The sequence below is a fragment of the Erpetoichthys calabaricus genome, chromosome 17 (genome assembly GCF_900747795.2).
Source record: "Erpetoichthys calabaricus chromosome 17, fErpCal1.3, whole genome shotgun sequence".
NCBI classification, from domain to species: Eukaryota; Metazoa; Chordata; class Cladistia; order Polypteriformes; family Polypteridae; genus Erpetoichthys; species Erpetoichthys calabaricus.
In genome coordinates this window covers 97,726,930-97,746,259 of record NC_041410.2, presented here as the reverse complement: position 1 = coordinate 97,746,259, position 19,330 = coordinate 97,726,930, and the positions used below count along the sequence as shown (strand labels likewise).

The following is a 19,330-nucleotide window of genomic DNA, read 5'->3' as shown; positions in this document are numbered from 1 at the left end:
CCCTGGTGGGAGAAAGCACAAAGTGATTAAGAGTGGCCACCATCTACCTGGCTAAGCATTAAAGGTCTTACAGGGAGTCTGCCAAACTCATCAGTCCATGAAGCGACTCATGATTGTATATAGTGCCTTTCAAAGTCAGCACTAGTGCAGAGTGTTATGGGGGGCATTTAATATTGTCGTGAGTTGACAAAAGAATGAGCACACATCCAGGAGCAGAAGTCAAGAGGCACAGAGGGGACATACTGGGGGAGGCCTGAGACTCGGACGCATCCCACCATGGAAGCTGATTCATTTACTCCGCATGCTGGGCAGGTTGGCACAGCCCAGAACATACCCAGCCCAGATTAAGTCACTTGCTGCAAGTCACCCCAGCTGCTAAGCATCTGGGACAAGGTGACATTTAAAGGGTGAGGCCAGGCAGCTGCACCTCCGCTGTGTTCACGCCGCTCCTCTCATTTGTAAATCAGATTTCGACTTTTTCCTTGTTTTATTCATGAGAGGCAACATGCTGCCTGTGGCTGAATGGCTCCCTCTAGGATTTATTAATGAGGAAGTTCTGAGTTTAATCACCAGCTTAGTGTCAGTCTGGATGACGGTTTGGACCTTTGGGGTAAAAACTGACAAAATGTTAATAAAGTAAATTGAACAAAAAAGGCGCTCGTGATGTCCCTTCGGGGAGTGCAGTTGGAATGGAGGAGTCTGAACTCTTGTTTACACCAGAGCTGTTTCCTCAGGGTGGGACAATGATGGCCTGTCCAGTCCCCATTGAATCGCCCATTGGCTCCCTGGATAGACGAGAAAGAGTTTACACGATGAGGGACCTCAGCCCGTGTGGCCATGCAGGGCAGCATTGGGGGGGACAGGAGGTTGAATCTTATGGAGCCCATCAAAAAGGAGTCACGATCTGATAGACTGATAGGAAAGGCACTCTATAGATAGAATAAAAGTAATAATTCTTTACATTTATATAGCACTTTTCTCACTACTCGAATGCTTTGCAAACTGGACAGCAGACAGGCTTGGGCAGAATTGTGGCAGATGAAATTTAATGTCCGCAAATGTAAAGAATTACACATAGGAAGTAAAAATGTGAGGTCTGAATGCACAATGGGGGTCTGAAAATCGAGAGTCCACCTTATGAGAAGGATTTAGGAGTCTACTCTATCAACTATCAGACAGTGTTCAGAAGCCATGAAGAAGGTTAACAGAATGTCAGGTTATATAGTGCCTTGATGTGTGGAGTACAAGTCACAGGAGGTTCTGCTCAAGCTTTATAACACACTGGTGAGGCCTCATCTGGAGTCCTGGGTTCAGTTTCGTTCTCCAGGCTACAAAAAGGACACAGCAGCACTAGAGAAAGTCCAGAGAAGAGCAACTAGGCTGATTCAGGGCTACAGGGGATGAGTTATGAAGAAAGACTGGAAGAAGCAAACGAAGATTAAGAGGAGACCTGACTGAAGTGTTTAAAATTATAAAGGGACTTAGTCCTGTGGATCGAGACGGTGATTTTAAAATGAGTTCATCAAGAACACGGGGACACAGTTGGAAACTTGTGAAGGGGAAACGTCACACAAACAGGAAGTTGTTCTTTACACAAAGAATGATAGACACTTGGAATAAGCAACCAAGTAGTGTGGTGGACTGTAAGACTTCAGGGACTTTCACAACTCGACTTGATGTTTTTTTTTGGAAGAAATAAGTGGACAGGACTGGCGAGCTTTGCTGGGCTGAATGGCCTGTTCTCGTCTCGAGTGTTCTAATGTTTTAACTCCACGCAGGGAGCATCAGGGATGTGAACCCGTGATCTCTTTACCACGAGGCAGAAGTGCTACCATTGCAGATAGATAGATGGACAGATAGGAAAGACTTTATAATTGATGGATAGAAAAAAATGTGACTCTATGGCAGATAAATGGAATGTTGGCGTAGTTGGCAGGATTGCAAAATTAGATTAATGTGAGAGACACTATTTAAAAGATAGTGTTGGTTGTATGAACCATTTGTTGGAATGACAAATGCAGTGCATTTTACTAGTAAGTATGACAAATGCCTTGGAGTAGGCATGTTGAGAATGACACCCTTGAGTGGGCAGGTGGCGACTGACGTCGTAGGTATGGAGAACGGGATTTTACCTCAGTTGGATTCATTTCAGTTAGCTGACAGGTGTACACTTAAATATAAGTGCTACAATAGTGGACTGGGTCAGATAGATTGTATAATGTGAATCAGTGTAAGCCAGATGGATATGAAAGGTAGGTAGATAGATAGATCAGTGTGATGAAAACAGGCCATTCATCTCAGGAAGCTCGCCCATCCGATTCATGGAGATTGTGTAAAATAATATCAGTCCGAGATCTGAAGGTCCCTAAAGTCCTCATGGATAGATACAAAAGGCACTATACATAATAGACAGACATATGTTGTGGTTATGGTGAATTGCAGTTCCACTCTGTTAAATTAATTTCAATTAGCTGATGCTTCTAAACATAGATTTAAGTTTTAGAGCAATAGTGGACTGGGCCAAACAGTTTAAATAATAAGCCAGATAGATATGAAAGGCACTATATAATAGACTGACAGATAGATGTGAAATGTACCATATAAAGGATAGATAGATAGAATAGACACTATAAATAGACAGATATGAAAGGTACTCAGATAGCTAGGTAGATAGGAAAGGCGCTATATATCAGATTGATACTGCTGTGTAATGTGCCCTGATCCTTATCATAGCTTCAATTTGTGACGAATGGCAGGAAGTTGACAACAGCAGCAGGTTGATCGGCTCTTCGTCTTCTTCAGAACCTCATATATTCGTTGCACTTCTCCGTCTGCTCCATCTTCTTTGCTGCTTTTAGACGAAGCCAAATTCCCAAAAGGGTATTGAATTTCCGAGAGCAGGGCAGCTTTGGATTCCTCTTTTACCTTGAGTAGCGGGTCGGATGGCAGTTCAGCACCTCTTTGGAAGTCATGGCTGAGAGGTGGACCCTTGGCTTTTTGACAGCTCACCTCACATCTGGTCACGTCACCATGCCAAGCCCACCAGAGTGACGTAATTCCTTGAAGATGCCCCACCTGACTTTTTGGTGTTGAAGGTTGTTGTGGGCTTTAATGTCTTTGTGATGTTCGCGTGTCCTTCCTCGCCCCTATCCGTGTTACCCTGCAGACAGCACTGTTTTACCTGTTTGTCCACTAACGTGCCACCGGCACTGGTGCCCTCTGTTACTATTGTATTATTGTATTGTGTGGTTGGTTGTGCCCCCCACAGTCCACTCTGTTTTCATTTGGCTGTCCTGATGTGATCCGGGGTGCTGGTGGACCGATGAGCTCTCGGTTTTCATCCTGAGCAAAGCCATAAAACTCTGAGGCCAGCAGTCACATGTCATGGAGGTGATCTCTACTGGTCAGTATGGCGCCTTGCAGTCTCCGCTGTGTCCAGGTGCTGAGCTCAGTACTAATTGGAGTTCTCCTTGACCGAGGCGCTCATGGCATTCCTGCTGATCTCAGGTGTGTTTTTGGTCAGTTTGGGTCCCTGCAGCAGTGGCTTTGAAATGCTGAGCTCTGACCAGGCCCTCCCATTGTCACCTCACCTTACCTTTACCCTGCAATGTGCTTCTCCAAAGCCACAAGTAAACCGAGTGGTTTGTGTGTTTCAGAACGACCTTCACCGGGCCATTCAGAGAACACACTCGGCCATGTTCAACCAGGTCCTGATCCTCATCTGCACCCTCGTCTGTCTTATGTTTACATGGTGAGTACCCGCTGTCTGCATGCGTGTCTGTCTGCAGCTCGTCTCCCGCCTGCATTCTCATCCCTCGTGGGTAAAGGGGGCTTGAAATGTAAGACCATCCAACAACTTTACCTTTTGGGGGGTGGGAACGATCATTCAACCAGATAAAAGTGCCTGTAAGCCATCGAAGAGCTGCTTATTGGTTGATCAGTCCTAGGGTCCTTATTGTCACAAGTCCGGTGAAATTCTGACTCGTATGTGCTGATCAGCATGCAATGCATCGCCACTCTCTGGTACTGGGATTAGTGATAAATAAATATGAGAGGTGCTATATAATAGAGAGAGGCAAGGCACAGGTGTGTTCAAGTAAAGAGACAGACGTGAATGGTGCTATAAAATAGGCTTATAGGATCCTTCTCGGCGCAATTCCCTTGTATGTGCTGATCAACATGAAACCCGCTGCCAGGATTACTGATGGACAAATACAGAAGCTGCTGTATAACAGAGTGATGGATTGATGTGAAAGGCACTTTAAAGTAGGCCTTATTGAGTCAAGAACAATGAAATTCAGCCTTGCATGTGCTAATCTGTCACCGCTCTGCAGCATCAGGAGAAGCGAGTCCTCCTTCCTCATCTCGGACTTTCTGTCTACCTGACCAAAAAGTCCCAGGCGACAAGGTGTGTGATTCCCCCGGCAGGCCCAGAATGGTATCTCGCTATGTTTAGGCAGGCTGGCCAGGGGAACGGAGAGGCCTTTAAAAGTACAGTTGTGGCCACGACGACGATCATTCGGAGAGATTTGAGAAGAAGGGGTAGGGGTGTGCGAGGTACCCCAGGCTAAGAGGCGCCTGGTGGCTGAGCTGGTGGTTGATGTTAAGCAGCAGTTTAGGCTCCTGAGATTTTTGTTTTTATGAGGAGTCGCATTTATGACAGAGTCCAGTTTTGTTTTATTTTAAGGCTGCTGAGACCCTTACATGAACGAAAAGTGACTGCCTATTGAGACAGACGTCCAGGGACCTTGCCCTACTGGGATGCCGCGAGAAGGGCAGAATCTTCCCTGGAACGTAAGAGGGCAGCCACCCTGGATTGTATGGTGGTCACTGCCACCGGACCCCTGGGCAGCTCTGCAACTAGGGTATGCAGCACTTCCGCCACACCCGGAAGTGCTGCCGGATGTTACTTGGGGAGCACTTGGAAGACTTCCGGGTGCCGTATAAAAGAGTCCGCCTCACTCCACTTGGGAGTCTGAAGAGGATGGAGCTTGTGAGTGAGGAGTTGGAGCGAAAAGAGAGCGTTGTTATTGCTGTTTTGTGCACTGTGGTGTTCACCTGTAAATAAACGCGTGTGTGTGTTTTGGGACATTCTGTATCTGCTTGTCTGTGTCCGGGTCCGAATCTCCACGGTATGTATCAGGGTAAGAGCCTCTGTATTTTATGTATTCTATTTTCATAATTAGATTTGTTTTGTCACAGGATTATATATTTTTTTTGTGCAGCCATTTATATCAGTAACTGTTTTTTTTTGTTTTCCCTCTATCACAGAATAATAAAATTACATTTTTTTTTTTTTTTATTTGAACATCTGCCTCTCTTATTGACCCCCCCTCCCCCAAACCCCAGTCCTGGTGGGTCCCAAACTACTAGCAGGCCGTCTGCTTTAGTTGATGGCTTGTGACAGAGCACAGTGACATATTTAACTCATGCTTACAAGTTCATAAACGTAACGCTAGAGCAGGGGGTCTCCAACCTTTTTTCCCCCCTGAGACTACTTTTACAAAATGAAAATGGCCGAGAGCTACTCATGTTTTCTAACGTTTATTCTCATAGCTTATTTCAACTGAATAAGCTTGTTTTGCCTGAACGTGTCCAAAATGTTGTGTCCACAACTCACATTTTGCATTAAAACATCACAAAAAAATATTTAGTTCACCTGCAAGTGCATTTTGTATGTCTGTATGCATTTTCTAGAGTGTCTCACACTGTTGAATTAAAACAAAACAATGCAATTCCAAATCCACAGATCTGACTTCTTCCTTTGTCATTTTGTCACATGTCACTCACATGTCACTGTGTCACTTTATTCACAGGTCCAGTCGCATGTGTGTTGTGTTTTTTAGTTAGTCGGATGACTGGCACTGAGGTGTCTGGTGGAGTGGAGCCACTGAGGTTCACTCTACTGGAGTCATTTCAATGTCCGTCTGTCAGTCGTGTTCTGAACTTCAATTTCATGACATTCACGTCAGACTCACAGAGGGACGGAGACCCAAACACAGCAGACATTTTCAGAGCTGCTTGGTGAAGATTCTTATAGTTATCTGGCTCTACTAAGCTCCAGAAGTGCCGAGAATGCTGTTGAGACTTTAACTGCACATTATTTTGAAGGTTTACTCATTTATAATATATAAAATCCAATGTCTGTCTGTCTGCTTTTCACGAGAGAACTACTTCATGGATTTCGATCAGGTTTTTTTCTATAATTTGCTTGGACATTCCAGTTGATTTTGTGACTTCTCTCATCACACTAAGTATCAGAGACTGCGGCATCAATTTATTTGCACAAATCCGAGAGAGAGGCTGCGGGCCAAGGGGAAGCGTGACGTCAGGACTGGGGAGCCGGGCGGGGCCCTAGTCACTCACACGCCAGCCTCCGTTCGAATCGCTCTACCTCCCGCTACATGTTGGAGCGCACCTCACTCTCCGCTTAGCTAACAATACCTGTTTGTTTATTGAGTTGTAAAGTTTGTCCTGTCTCACTATGACACGGGCAGAGCCGTGGGGGTCAGCTAGTATCTAATAAGGGGATGACTCTGTCTGTCGCCCATTGTCCCGATGACTCTAAGGGATTTGACGTCTAGTGAGCCTTCACTCTAACGTTATTCTGGTAGTCGGACAGCCCATTCCTGTTGTTTCTCCTGTCCAGCTCTCCTTGTCTTTCATGCTGATTTTTAAACCCCCCACCTCCTGCTTGTCAAGATACGTCTTCAGCTCACTTCATCCGCCCCTAGTCTTTAAAATAAAGTGTTACTTAGGTCAAGATGAGTTTGATTCCGGATGCCACATTGCAAAGATAGATTGCAATTCAGATTGTGGATCGTGATTTTGTGTTAAAAGGATTGTGATATGATTATTTGGAAATATTGCCCACTCCTAATTTGACTAATCAAGTTTTCAAATTTATGTAGGATTCATTATCCCTTTGGCGAGCTACCGGTAGCTCGCGAGCGACGTGTTGGAGACCCCTGCGCTAGGGTCTACTTGTAAAGAAGCCTACTAACACTAGGACTTGGACTTCCACCGAGGGATAACATATGCAGTGATCGCTGCCATTTTTCTGTGCTCACATGCGCTGATGTAACTCAGGGGTCGCCAACTCCGGTCCTGGAGAACAACTGTGGCTGCAGGTTTTCATTCTCACTTTTTTCTTAATTAGTGGCCTGTTTCTGCTGCTAATTAACTTTTTTTGAGTTAATCTTAATTGACTTGTTTTTTAAGATTTGCTCCACTGAATTTCTTCCTCATTCCTCTGAATTGCCTTATTTTGTTCCTTAAATGGCACCCAAGCAGAAATGAAGTGTGAAGTGAGGGAGCCAACAGAAGATCAACAAAGTCAGGGCCTCCAACTCCAACCAGTTGCTTAATTAGGTGCTGATTCTCGTTGTTAATTAAATTCTTTAAGTTCTTTAATTCCATGGCTTGTTGCTGCTGTCCTGGTGCAATAGCAGACATCTGCGAAATTTTTTGATTTTCTCTTTTTTTAAGAGTGCTGTTAAAGTGTTTTGGGGATCTGAGCAGATCAGCATTCCTGAGACCTTCATCTTTCCTTCTTTTCAGATATTGTATGATGGTCATAGTTTGCTGGTCATATTTTGTCTCATTTTATATCTCATTATTGTTTGGCGGCTAATTAAGGAAAAAGAAACAATTAAGAGGTCTGAGTATTCAAGAGCAAGTCAATGAAAATGAATACAAAAGAAGTTAATTAGCAGCAAGAACCGGTCACTAATTAAGAAAAGGGTTAGAATGAAAACCTGCAGCCACGGTGGTCCTCCAGGACCGGAGTTGGCGAGCCCTGATGTAACTGATCGTGTGAAGATGTAGCAGCTTCAGTCCTCCCGTCCAGGAATGCACTTTGGGCAGCAGGCGACTTCCAGCGTCCCCAGTCATCTATCACAGCCTCCGTCTCCTTCTGACTGACTATTCTGCTCTGTGTGTTTCTTGGTCGTCCCCCTTTTCCTAAATCTGCCAGGTGGTTCCCGCTGCATGGCCATTTTGCCAGGTCTGTAATCCATGGAGCACGTGTGGGGTACGTTTAAAGGGATACGCCACCCAAAAGTTCGATTGTATTTTTGTTTTCATTTGTTACTTACCCAATGAAGTTGAGAGGACGTGCAGTATCATTATGGTTTTATTGTTTTCTCAAGGTAATGGAATAATTTCCTTGAGGAAGTGCAATATCTTTAGTTCTTTATTTTATTATGCTCTCTGGAGAATGGAATCATTTTCTCAAGATCTCGACAAAACAAAAGAGTGTTTTCATGAGATAACGGAATGACGAAATTGAAATGTCAGCTTCAGGTTTAGCTTACTGGATACTGTATGATGGCTGGATTGTGGGTGTGGACGAGTGACAGACTTGAAGGAGGTGATGCCAACCGGGCGACGACATTTAATATTGAGATAAAATGTGAAAATTAACAGGTAATCGATCGCTGCCAAATTCACTTTGCCAGGTGTCTGACATAAAATGCCCAATAGAGTGGCTCCAGCTTTCGGGGGTCCCCCAGTTTTATACCATCTGGACTGGAAGGGGTGGGGCTTCTCAGGCCTTATTGGCACTGTGGAGAGAAAAAGAGATGAGTTACTACGCCCCCTCTTGTCCCGGAGTGGCATTGCATACCTCCGTGGAGCCTGGATAGCAATCCTGTGATGTACACACATGACATGGGTCACTAAGGGGACTGAATTACATTGGTCACATGGACAGCTATGGTAAACTCACAATGAAGTCTTAAGGCGGGTTCGCCCAAAAATAATCAGCAATGCTAATGCGACAGACAACCCGATGTGGTCACATCACTAGCAGAAACGCGTGATTCACAAAAGGCGTATGTGTCACAGGAGTTTTCAACGGGTGCTGCCATTGTTGTTGTCCTGTGTTTGCAGGCTCACCAGGAGAAAAGATTCAGCTTCGTTTTCTTGAGATCTTGATAAAATTATTCCGTGATCTGGAGAAAGTGATTAAAAAAACCAAAACAAAACAATGCCGCACAGTCGCACTCGACTGTGATGGTTGAGAAAAAATTTTAATCTCATGTTTTCAGGCCAAATGAAGATAAACGTTTACAACAGAATAGAAGTCTATGGTGGCCAATGCTATACAGTGGTAAACGATGTGAAAAATGCCTGTGGGAGGGGAAAAAAACTAAAAAGTCGTGTTACTCGAGTCACATGATCCACGTCAGCTATCCAGTCGTATGCTCAAAATGTGGAAAACACTCGCCTTATGTGCTAAATATAGTTAAGTAGATCCTTCCAGAAAAATCTGCACACATCACACCCAGGAAACGTGGGATTGGCTTTGTGAACTGAAGGTAAGACTCTTGACCAATGGATGAGGGGAGAGGCAGATCTTCAATTCAAAAAGCTCATCCCATGGGTTTCCTATGTATGATGTTTTTCCGGAAGGATCTATTTAGCAAAAAATGCTTGTGCTTTGAATGAGATAACGGACATATGGACATGTGGAAGAGTTTTTTAACGTTGGTCACCATTGAGTTGCATTCTATCAGAAGCCATTCCTCGGTCCTGGGATTTTGTTCCCATTTTGTTTTTTTACTTTTTTTTTTTTATCTTTCTAGCAGTCGGCATGAAGTGCTGGGGAGGCATTGGTGTCAGCCTTTTGTCAAATTCACTAAAAGCTTGTTTTATTTTATTTATTTCAAAGATATGAAAGACAAGGTGCTTCTCGACTGCGACGCGGGGGTCCCTTCCCACGATTTTCTGGATGGTAGTTTAAAATGTGCTGCATTATTCATTAAAAAAAATAAAAAAGAGAGAAAACTCAACGTTGGTGGATATGACTTAGAAAAGAGCAGAAAACGACAAAAGGGAAGTCAGCCCTGGACACGTTTGTTATGATTAGTAGGCTCTTTGTAGTCTTTTTTTTTGGGGGGGGGGGACTTTTTCCTTGCTTATGATGGGTTTGGGGAGGGGGGGGCTGTATTTAGATATGCAGATGACATCACAGCACCATTCAGGCCAGGCACTGGATGACCCATAAAAATGAACCCCCCTACCGGCCTGCTCGTTATTTACATCATAGCCCAAGTCACTAAATATGCTCAATTGTTCATAAAATAAAATGACGACGTAACCTGAATCTCAGAATGACACGTTTAAAACTCAAACATTTTCAAAAAGTACACAAGTTCTGTTAGTGAGATTGACGCAACAGAACGCTTTTTTATTTGGTCTGCTTATTGTACTTGTGATAAAATAAACGCATTCTTAATTTTTAAACAAATTCAAGGAAACGTGTGCGTGGCCAGAGGTCTCCTGGGATTGCTGAGAGCGCTGCACTGCCGTTCGCACAGGCACAACACACACGTGTGCCACTTGGCGGCCATTTAAAAGGTTGCCTGAGGATCAGTTTGCCCTGTAGGAGCAGCGGCAGTTTGACGTGTTAAAGAGCAGAATACCAAATATGAAACCTTAAGATTGAAGTGACTGCTCTCCAGATAAAGTTGAAGCAGTAAACCAGTCCGCCAGTTACGTGGTGCAGAACGTCTCTCAGTTTTAACGCTGGTGGAAGTTTAATTCATTTATTAATTAATCTAATTATCGTATTCATTGATTGACCGAATGCTTAATATAAACTTCTGAGGATAAAAACAACGCTTTTTTGGATGTTTATTTTAGTAACTTCGTGCATCCCTGGGCATAAAACTCCGCCTATGCACACAACACAACATCCAAGGCCACGCCCCTAGCAACGAGCCACTCCGCCCCCAGCAACAAGCAAAAACTGGACGGTGCCCCCCATGAACAACAAGAGCCCAAACATCAGAAATGGATCATTTAAAATGAAATGTAACGATATAAAGGAATTCTCCGTGACACATAACTACTCAGTAAAGCAGAAATAGTAGGACGCTGCCAAGGATAACGCAAAATAAAATAAAAACTAAACGCAATCACAACACTGCTGCGGAAAATCAGCATGCTGTGCTGGCCCTACGCACTCGCACCGTGTCCTGGCTGTGGAAAGGGCGGTCAGTGAAAACGATTACGTGATGAGAATCAGGGGAAAGAACAGGGCAAAGCGAGGGTCGAAACCGAAAGTGAACAAGAGGGGAACGTCCGAGCCGGAATCGAAAAGCACAAATCGGCGTCGAGGGGCAGAGCTTTGTTTCAGTATAGCAGTAGTCAAAGTTTAATTAAGGAGTGTGCCAAGTTTGGTCCCATCTGGGATGCTTGTGGATATTTCAGGATGATCTTTACATCGGTGTGTCACACAAGCAGTTCGGCCCCACAGCTTCATGGGAAATCCACCTGGAAACAGACGCCGTAATCCACCAAGTAGCCACACGATCTCCAAAACAAAAAAGGCTTGTGGTACAGGCGGTATGTAACTTCTAAACCAAAGCTCGATATCCAGTTTGATTTCCCTGGGTGTTAAAGCCACCATTGCAGTACCAAGATGAATATTGCAGCTTCGCGGAAACCCAAGAAAAAATTAAAGGGGGCTTCATACATAAGTGACAGTTGTGACACACTGTGTGGCTCTTCATAAATGGCGCTCTGGTGAAGGTGAGAATCTTTTCAAAGTCTTCATGCAGCAGCAGAAAAAGCTTGGAAATGGGGGGCTCGATGGCGTCCGGCAGAGTCTGGTGTGTCAGTCAGGTGTTTAAAAGAGGAATCAGGAGGGGGCACAGAGAGCGAGAGTGAGAGGTTAAGGTGAGGTAAGGTGGGATTTGATTTGTGCTGTCCTGATGGCCGACAGCTGAACTGAGGATACAGCGCTACAGGGCCAGGGTCAGGGGGGTTCTTTCTACCGGAATTCTTTGGGAAAGTGATAGGTTTACATGTCTCTCTTCGTGTTTTTGGTTTTTGTCAGTTTTGTCGTTTCTTCTCCATTCCCTTGTTTGCTGTGTGCTCGTGGTTTTTTTGTATTATTTGTAATTTTGTCCCATTCCCTTTCCTCTTTGTGCAAATGGAGCCTTCAGCTGTGACCTGCTTGAGTGGCAGTAGGCTGGGTGGGGTTAGAGGCTTGAGTGGTGGAACGATGGCAGAGCAAGTGATGCTTCAGTGGGATCCCATTGGTCAGAGGGGTTAGATGTTTCAGTGGTAGACAGATAGGTAAGCCTAGATGCCCAGGTGACAGCAGACAGGGAATGGGGCTAAATGCTTAAGTGGCAGCTGGATGGGCCGGGCTAGATCCCTGATTGGCAGCAGGCCTGAGATGGGGTTAGATGCTTGAATGGCAGAGGGATAGCAGGCCTGGCTGCTTCAGTGGCAGCTCACTAGTCAGGGGTAGATGCTTGGGTGGCAGCAGGCTGTGTGGGGTTAGATACCTGAGTGGCAGCCAGATGGGCAGTTCTGGATCTCTGGATGGCAGTAAACTGGGGGTGCTGCTAGATGCTTGAGTGGCAGAAACATGGCAGGGTTAGCTGCTTCAGTGGCAGCCCACTGGTCAAAGTTAGATGCTTGAGGGGTAGCCAGCTGGGTGGGGCTGGATGTTTGAGTAGCAGAAGGATGGCAGGGCACTTGATGCCTCAGTGGCAGCCGCAGGGAGGGGTTTGATAGGTTCCTCTGGTCATTTTGGTCACATGTACTGAGTCCACTGGACTTCCTACTTGTCTGTGCTGGTCAACATGAAGCCACTGGGTGGCGCCATCCTTAGTGAGTAGAAGTGTCTTACCTTGAATCTTCTGCCTTCCTTACCTGAATAATCTCCAGACATGGACTTGAACAACTGGATGTATTCCATGGCCTTCCATTTGCAGACATCAGAAAATTGTGGTTATGCTAGGAGTAGAATTCTAAACTTCTTACCACAACTGATTTTTTTTATTGTAGCGGAGGGGTGGTGTGCAAGAGAAGTGTGGGCCATGCAAGCTTGTGCCCGGGCAGAAAGACATTTTAAACAACAGCAAAGAAAAAAAAAATGAGCCAATGCTGAGTAGTCCACAGGAGTCACGTCAGTTTGAAATGTGAGGTGACCTGGACAGGTGACGTTAAAAATGATGGCAGCTCATGCAGAGAAGATTTAGCTAACCCAAAAGTGCAGACCAACTTGTATTGTCACCTCCAGAGCTGAACACGCTGCTCCCTCAGGACTCGCCTCTTTTATTTGTCATCTGTTCTCTTTTCACCTTCTCACCAAATTGACTTTCCCTTTCACTGTCGTTTAACAGTCCACTTTGGGGCTCACTCAGGTTGACATGGGAGCAGTGATGGGACTCCTTGGAGTCCTGCTCCAAACTTTATTTTATATAACACCTTGTCATAGGATACTGAGGTTCAAACATGGCCGTCATCTCTGTGGCATTTGTATGTTCACCCTGTGTCAGTGTGGGTGTTTGTCTGGGGACGCCTGTTTTCCCACCACTTTTCCACAACAGGCTTCTTATCTGATAAAAACCATAAATAGGGGATCGATACCTGAGGACACCTGGTGGATACGACAGGGAAGTGCATTTAATAGTAAAGACAAGAAGTACTTTGTCACACAAAGACTTGTGGGAATTGAGAGCAAATAATAATCATAATAATTCTTTGCATTTATATAGCGCTTTTCTCACTATTCAAAGTGCTCAGCAATTGCAGGTTAAGCGCCCAACAGAGCAGAGTCCCCATTGATATTTACGGGATTCAAACTGGCAACCTTCCGATTGCCAGTGCAGATCCCTAGCCTCGGAGCCAAATGTCTGAGTCATGGAGTTAAAGCAGAAACCATGACAGAAGTTTGGAGGTGACGTACTTCTACCCACTAGTCATGGCATCAGAGAGTGACAATGTGATGTATGACGATTAGTACATGTGAGTAAAGGACTTCACTGGACTCTGAACATATGACAATAATAACAGAATTCAAACACTAGAGGGCAGTATAGTCAGGGATATAATCAGTAACACTTCAGACACTAGGGGGCAGTGTAGCTGCCAGGCAGGTATGCCATCAGTAAGAGAGCCCAGGCACTGGAGTGCAGTGTAATCACAGTTATCAACATTCTGACACTAGAGGGCGCTGTAGTTGTCATGTCGAGGAGAGGTGGTTAGTTCAGGTATGGCAGACAAACGTTTCAAGGTCAGGCAGTTCCATTCACCAATTACAGCAGGAGGGAAGTGTTGCATGTTGATTATTACAGTGTACTGGGTACATGTGACAGTCGAAGAGGACCTGGATGAGACATGGAGGATGCTTTGCTACTGGGTACCTTAACAAGCCTGGTGGACTGAATGATCTCGTCTCATTCACCAAACTTCTTCTTTTCCAAATCGGTCTCATGAGGGTCTGCGCATAAACATCCTTTTAATGGTCTGGTCCAGGCTTGTTTCTTGCCATGTACCTGATTCTGCCAGGATAGGTTACAACCCCCTGTGACCATAATGTGTATGAAGTGGGCTTGATTATGTTGTGACACTTGACCTTTTCCTACTGGACTCTGTGCCAAGGCCCTTTACCGTTTCAGCAGTGTGATCCCTGGCAGATGACCTGAGTTTCAAGGCCATGCATGGTGTCAGCAGTGGGATTTCCTCATCTTTTTTTTTTTTTTTTTTTTTTTTTTTTTTTAAGCACCATCCCTTTACTGGATCTCATTTATGGACATTAAAAAGGCATCCAAGATCACCCAACCCCAGACACAACCTCACCGACACAAGTCCCTTTTAAATAAAACTGCCTTATTTATACAACTACCTTCCACAGAGGTTCCAAAAATGAGATAAACGCACATCCTTCCATGCAGTCTCATTCCCTTCTCCTCCTCTCCACCTCCCAGGTCAGCTTTGCCCACTTCCACCTTTCAGTGTGGAGTTGACCAACCAGTGACCGCTCATAAGATAACAGCATGTCCTGCTCTGCTTCCCTTTCAGCATCTGTGGGATTCAGCACCTGGAAAGAGCGGGCAACAACCTGACTCTGTTTGACTCCTTGTACTTCTGCATCGTCACCTTCTCCACGGTGGGCTTTGGAGATGTCACCCCAAAGATCTGGCCTTCCCAGCTCCTGGTGGTCATCATGATCTGCGTGGCTCTCATAGTTCTGCCCATCCAGGTAGGTGTCTTTCTTCTCTTTTCTAGCTAAACACTTGGTCTGAGTGCCCTGGTGGGCTGAAAGTCATCTTCAGGTGGTCCAGGTGGCCTCTACACCATGGAGACCCGAATACTTTTTTTTTTTGTTTTTTTTTAGAATAGAGATGCTAGGGGCTGATAACATGAGTGTAAATACTCCAGGGGGCCACCAGAGGGCAACTCTTTAAGAATGATGTAATAGACATGGTCCCTAAGTGGGGGGTGTCAGCAGCAGCCCACCCACTTAGCAGAGAATGTGTAGCTATAAGGAGGGCACAAGTGGGAGGAAGGGAAGACCCCAAGGGAGTTGGGAATCCCTGCTGACTTCGGTGGTCGTACTGAGGCTGTAGCCCTTCTTAACTAAATGCCAAAGCCCCCATTGTCACTAAATGGCCACTCTACATGGACCCTTTGTGTCAAATTGGCTTTCGTCTTGTCAAAGCTCCTTGTAGACCTGCTGTTTTGTGTCCGTTTCAAGGTGGCGTCTCACCCATTAATGATTTGCCTTCTTGTGCCGCAATGTATAACCAAGCATTGCAAGGCGCTATATACTGTGATCATCTTTCTGTAAGTGGTGTGCCTAATCAGCCAGAACTCCAAGGCCCTGGACTGAAGTGTCATGTCTGCCCTGGTTTGCCTCTTACATCCCAGAGATGGCCCGGGTTTGGTGACTGCTGGCTCAAGCTGAGTGTGTGTGTGTGTGTGTGTGTGTGTGTGTGTGTGTGTGTGTGTGTGTGTGTGTGTGTGCTCGCTCCTTGATGTACTGCTGGTCACTCTGTGGTGGGTTCCTGTTGAGAAAGGCTGCAGCTCCCTGTGACGGTGCTTTTAGAAAAAGACGCTACAGGACACGAAGGGTTTGTGTTTGTTAAGCTCCTGATGGAGATTTCCAGGCATGGGAAATGATGCTCTGGAAAAGCAGGATCAAGGAATAACCAATGTGCCCCCCTTATGATTTCTGCCCGCAGTTTGAGCAGCTTGCCTTCTTATGGATGGAAAGGCAGAAATCCGGAGGGAATTACAGCCGCTACCGAGCCCAGACGGAGAAGCACGTGGTCCTGTGTGTCAGCTGCCTCAAGATCGACCTGCTCATGGACTTCCTCAACGAGTTCTACGCACACCCAAGGCTGCAGGTAATGGGGGTACTGGCACTGGGGTCTTAAGGTGGAGCACAAGGTCTCTCCATGGGTTCTGTTAAGGATGGCATTAAGAGTGTCGCAGAGACGTGCTTTATGTAATCTGGAACTGGCATTCAGAGTGGCACTTTGTGCCAAAGGGTTTGTGCTGGTGGTCCGTTGGTGGATGCCAATGTTAGTACATGCAGTAGTGAGTTCTAAAAGTGTTTTAGAGTTAAAGTGCACTCGACAACATTCCAGATCATTCATTTTGATGACACGCTGTTCTAGAATCAGCATGTAGAGACACGGGGGATACAGCTTGATTTACACTTGTCTCAAAGTTCTCGAGTTATTAGGCAGCCATGTGGCACGTGATCCAGATTTACCAAGTGACCCTTGGTGTGTTTTACAACTCACTCACTTTGATCCCCTGTGGGTGTTCTTGAGCTGACAAGAAGAATCACTCTTTGTGTTTGGCAATACTGTATGGGTGTTCCCTGAAAAGACCCCTGTGTTCTAGAATGTTCCTGAGATGACGCCCTCTGACTTGGACACTCCATGAGTGTCAAGTGAATGAACTTTCTGGCCAGGAATCTTGGATGCACGGGCGCTACATGTGCAGTGTGTGTGTTTATTTCTGTCATCTAACTGTCACTAATGGTCCTCTAGGATTACTACGTGGTGATCTTGTGTCCCACAGAGATGGACGTCCAGGTTCGTAGAGTGCTGCAGATTCCTCTGTGGTCTCAAAGAGTCATCTACCTTCAAGGCTCAGCACTCAAGGATCAAGACCTCATGCGAGCCAAGTAAGGCACCGGGTCATGTTGGGGGGTGGGGGGGGCAGGTGGGCAGTGTGCCATCGAAGGGTTAATCACTTATTAAAGAGTAGCAGTGGCCCTTCTTGAGCTGTAACAGATGCTGTTGTGAATGGACTAAATGAGAGTGCCTGCCTGGCGAGAGCCAACTAATGACTGACCACAGACCTCTGACTCTCGCTGGCAGCTACCCGTCGCCTACAAACCCACTAACCTTCAGCCCTTGTCTTTTCCACTAACCTGCTGGGGCCCTGCCCATGTCCTGCCCGCGCCCACGCTGTTTTCCTGTTGACTTCCTGAAGGATGGATGACGCGGAGGCCTGCTTCATCCTCAGTAACCGCTTTGAGGTGGACCGCATTGCAGCAGTACGTTGCCTTTTCTTCTCTCTTTCTCTCTCCTTCTTGTCCCGTGCTGTCATTACAAGGTGCTTTAACCCTTCATATCCTGAGTTGGGGTGGAGGAAACTGTGGCTGTGTGTCTGTGCAAAAGCAGGGGTCCATCAGGCCTCCATATCCAAACACTCATCCCTGACATCCAGGATTAACACTTGGAGTTCTCCAGCTTCTGGTTTTTAGAGATACTGTCAGGCTATAAAGGGTTAAAAGTGCCAGGAATCTGTGTCATGAACTTGAAGTATGAGTGAGAGGTGCCAGTTTATATACCAGTTAGCAACATGATGCCACTTCATTCAGTTCAGGGCTGAGTGGACCGAGTTTATCCTAGCAGTGTCAGGAGGTGAAAGGTAAGAACCAGTTATGGAGGAGGTGCCAGTCTATCCTGGGACACACTCTCACACACATACACACACACACAGGGACAATTTGGAATCACCAGTCAACTGTGCAGATGCACAGCTGTGTGGGAGGAAAGCCTACTTGGACAAGGGGAGTACATGCCAAATCCACCAAGATGGTGTCTGGACCAGGAGTTGGACTTGGGACTCCAGAGACATATGCAAGAACTGTACCACACATAATACTTGATGGTATAGCACTCAGTCCAGCCCAGGGTCACAGGAGGCACATACTATCATCATAGCATCAGGTGCAAGGTGGGATTAACCATGGACAAGGTGCCAGTCCATCACGGGCACACGGGGTCAGTTTGGAATTGCCAGTCAACCAGACACAGCACTCTGGGGATGGGGGAGGCGAACATGCAGACTCGACACAGCTGGTGATGGGACCAGGAACTGGGCCTTGGTCTCCAAAGATGTATGGTAAGCACTGTGCCCCTCATGTCTTTTTTTATGTAGTAATATTTATTCATCAATTTTATACTTTATTATAAATTGATTTATTTGCAACTATTTCATATTTTATGTAATAATCATACAGTAGCTATTATGGCACAGTAGTCACCAGCCAAGTGACAGTCTGCGCCAAGATGGCATGTTCTCCCTTTGTCTGCGTGGATTTTTGTCCAGGTGTTCTGGGCCGGCTCCATGTGGGTGTGACTATGTGTGCCCAGTGACAGCCCGGCAACCTGTCCAGGGCGGGTTCTTGTGCACCATACCGCTAGAAGAGTCTCTGCACCCCCCAGCTTCACTGTACTTCTTAACTGGCTTTAGAAAACATATAGGATAAGGGCAATACCTACTAAATTATTAAGTGCTGTATATGGTTATTAATTAATATGCAAATATACTGTATATGGCATAGGCATCTCGTACCATATTTTATAGTATATTTCATTCTACATTACAGAATTTAATTATGAAAAAGTTTTATAAAAAAAAACATATTTATAGTTGCTAGGTTGGCACAGTGGTTAATGATGCTGACCTGCACATCAGGGGATCAGATTATGTGCGTGTGTGTGTGTGCGCGCGCGCGCGTGTGTGTGTGTGTGTGTGTGTGTGTGTGTGTGTGTGTGTGTGTGTGTGTGGGGGGGGGGGGAATGGAAGGCTTTCTTGGCTCTGAACTTGTAGGCAGTGGTGCCAGAATCAACTCTGCTCAGGAAGATGATATGAATGATGTCTGCTTTTTAAATAAGTTCACTTTTTATTGATTATTTATTTATTTCTACTAATATATAATATAATACAGTATATATACACACATTTATTTTTGATATTGAAATTTATTTTGTCATCTTGATGATATTATATATGTAATACATACATATATACTTTATATACACATACATACACTGTCTATAGTGACTTTGATAGCTATTGTTTATATGGTACCATTCATATATATTTAATGTGTGTGTGTGTATATATGTACAATATACTGTATACAATTTTATTAAACCTTGTAATGTTTTTTTTTTTTTTAATTATTGGTGCATTCAAGCTGAAGATTTTATTTTATTTTTTTGTTCCCTTTATATTTCATAATTATCATCTGCTGTTAATGAGCACCCTTTAT

The 19,330-nt window shown here is 45.2% G+C and overlaps 1 protein-coding gene across 2 annotated transcripts in view; it reads left to right on the top strand.

The window, feature by feature from the left end:
• The window catches only part of LOC114667844 (potassium channel subfamily T member 2), a 191,458-nt gene that overhangs the window by 120,563 nt on the left and 51,565 nt on the right, over positions 1-19,330 (top strand). For both annotated transcript variants that reach the window (XM_051920531.1, XM_028823348.2), the window contains exons 10-14: positions 3,657-3,751; positions 14,827-15,007; positions 15,990-16,154; positions 16,809-16,945; positions 17,257-17,320. In XM_051920531.1, the coding sequence (XP_051776491.1) occupies positions 3,657-3,751; positions 14,827-15,007; positions 15,990-16,154; positions 16,809-16,945; positions 17,257-17,320 (642 nt within the window). The remainder of the gene's footprint in view (positions 1-3,656; positions 3,752-14,826; positions 15,008-15,989; positions 16,155-16,808; positions 16,946-17,256; positions 17,321-19,330) is intronic.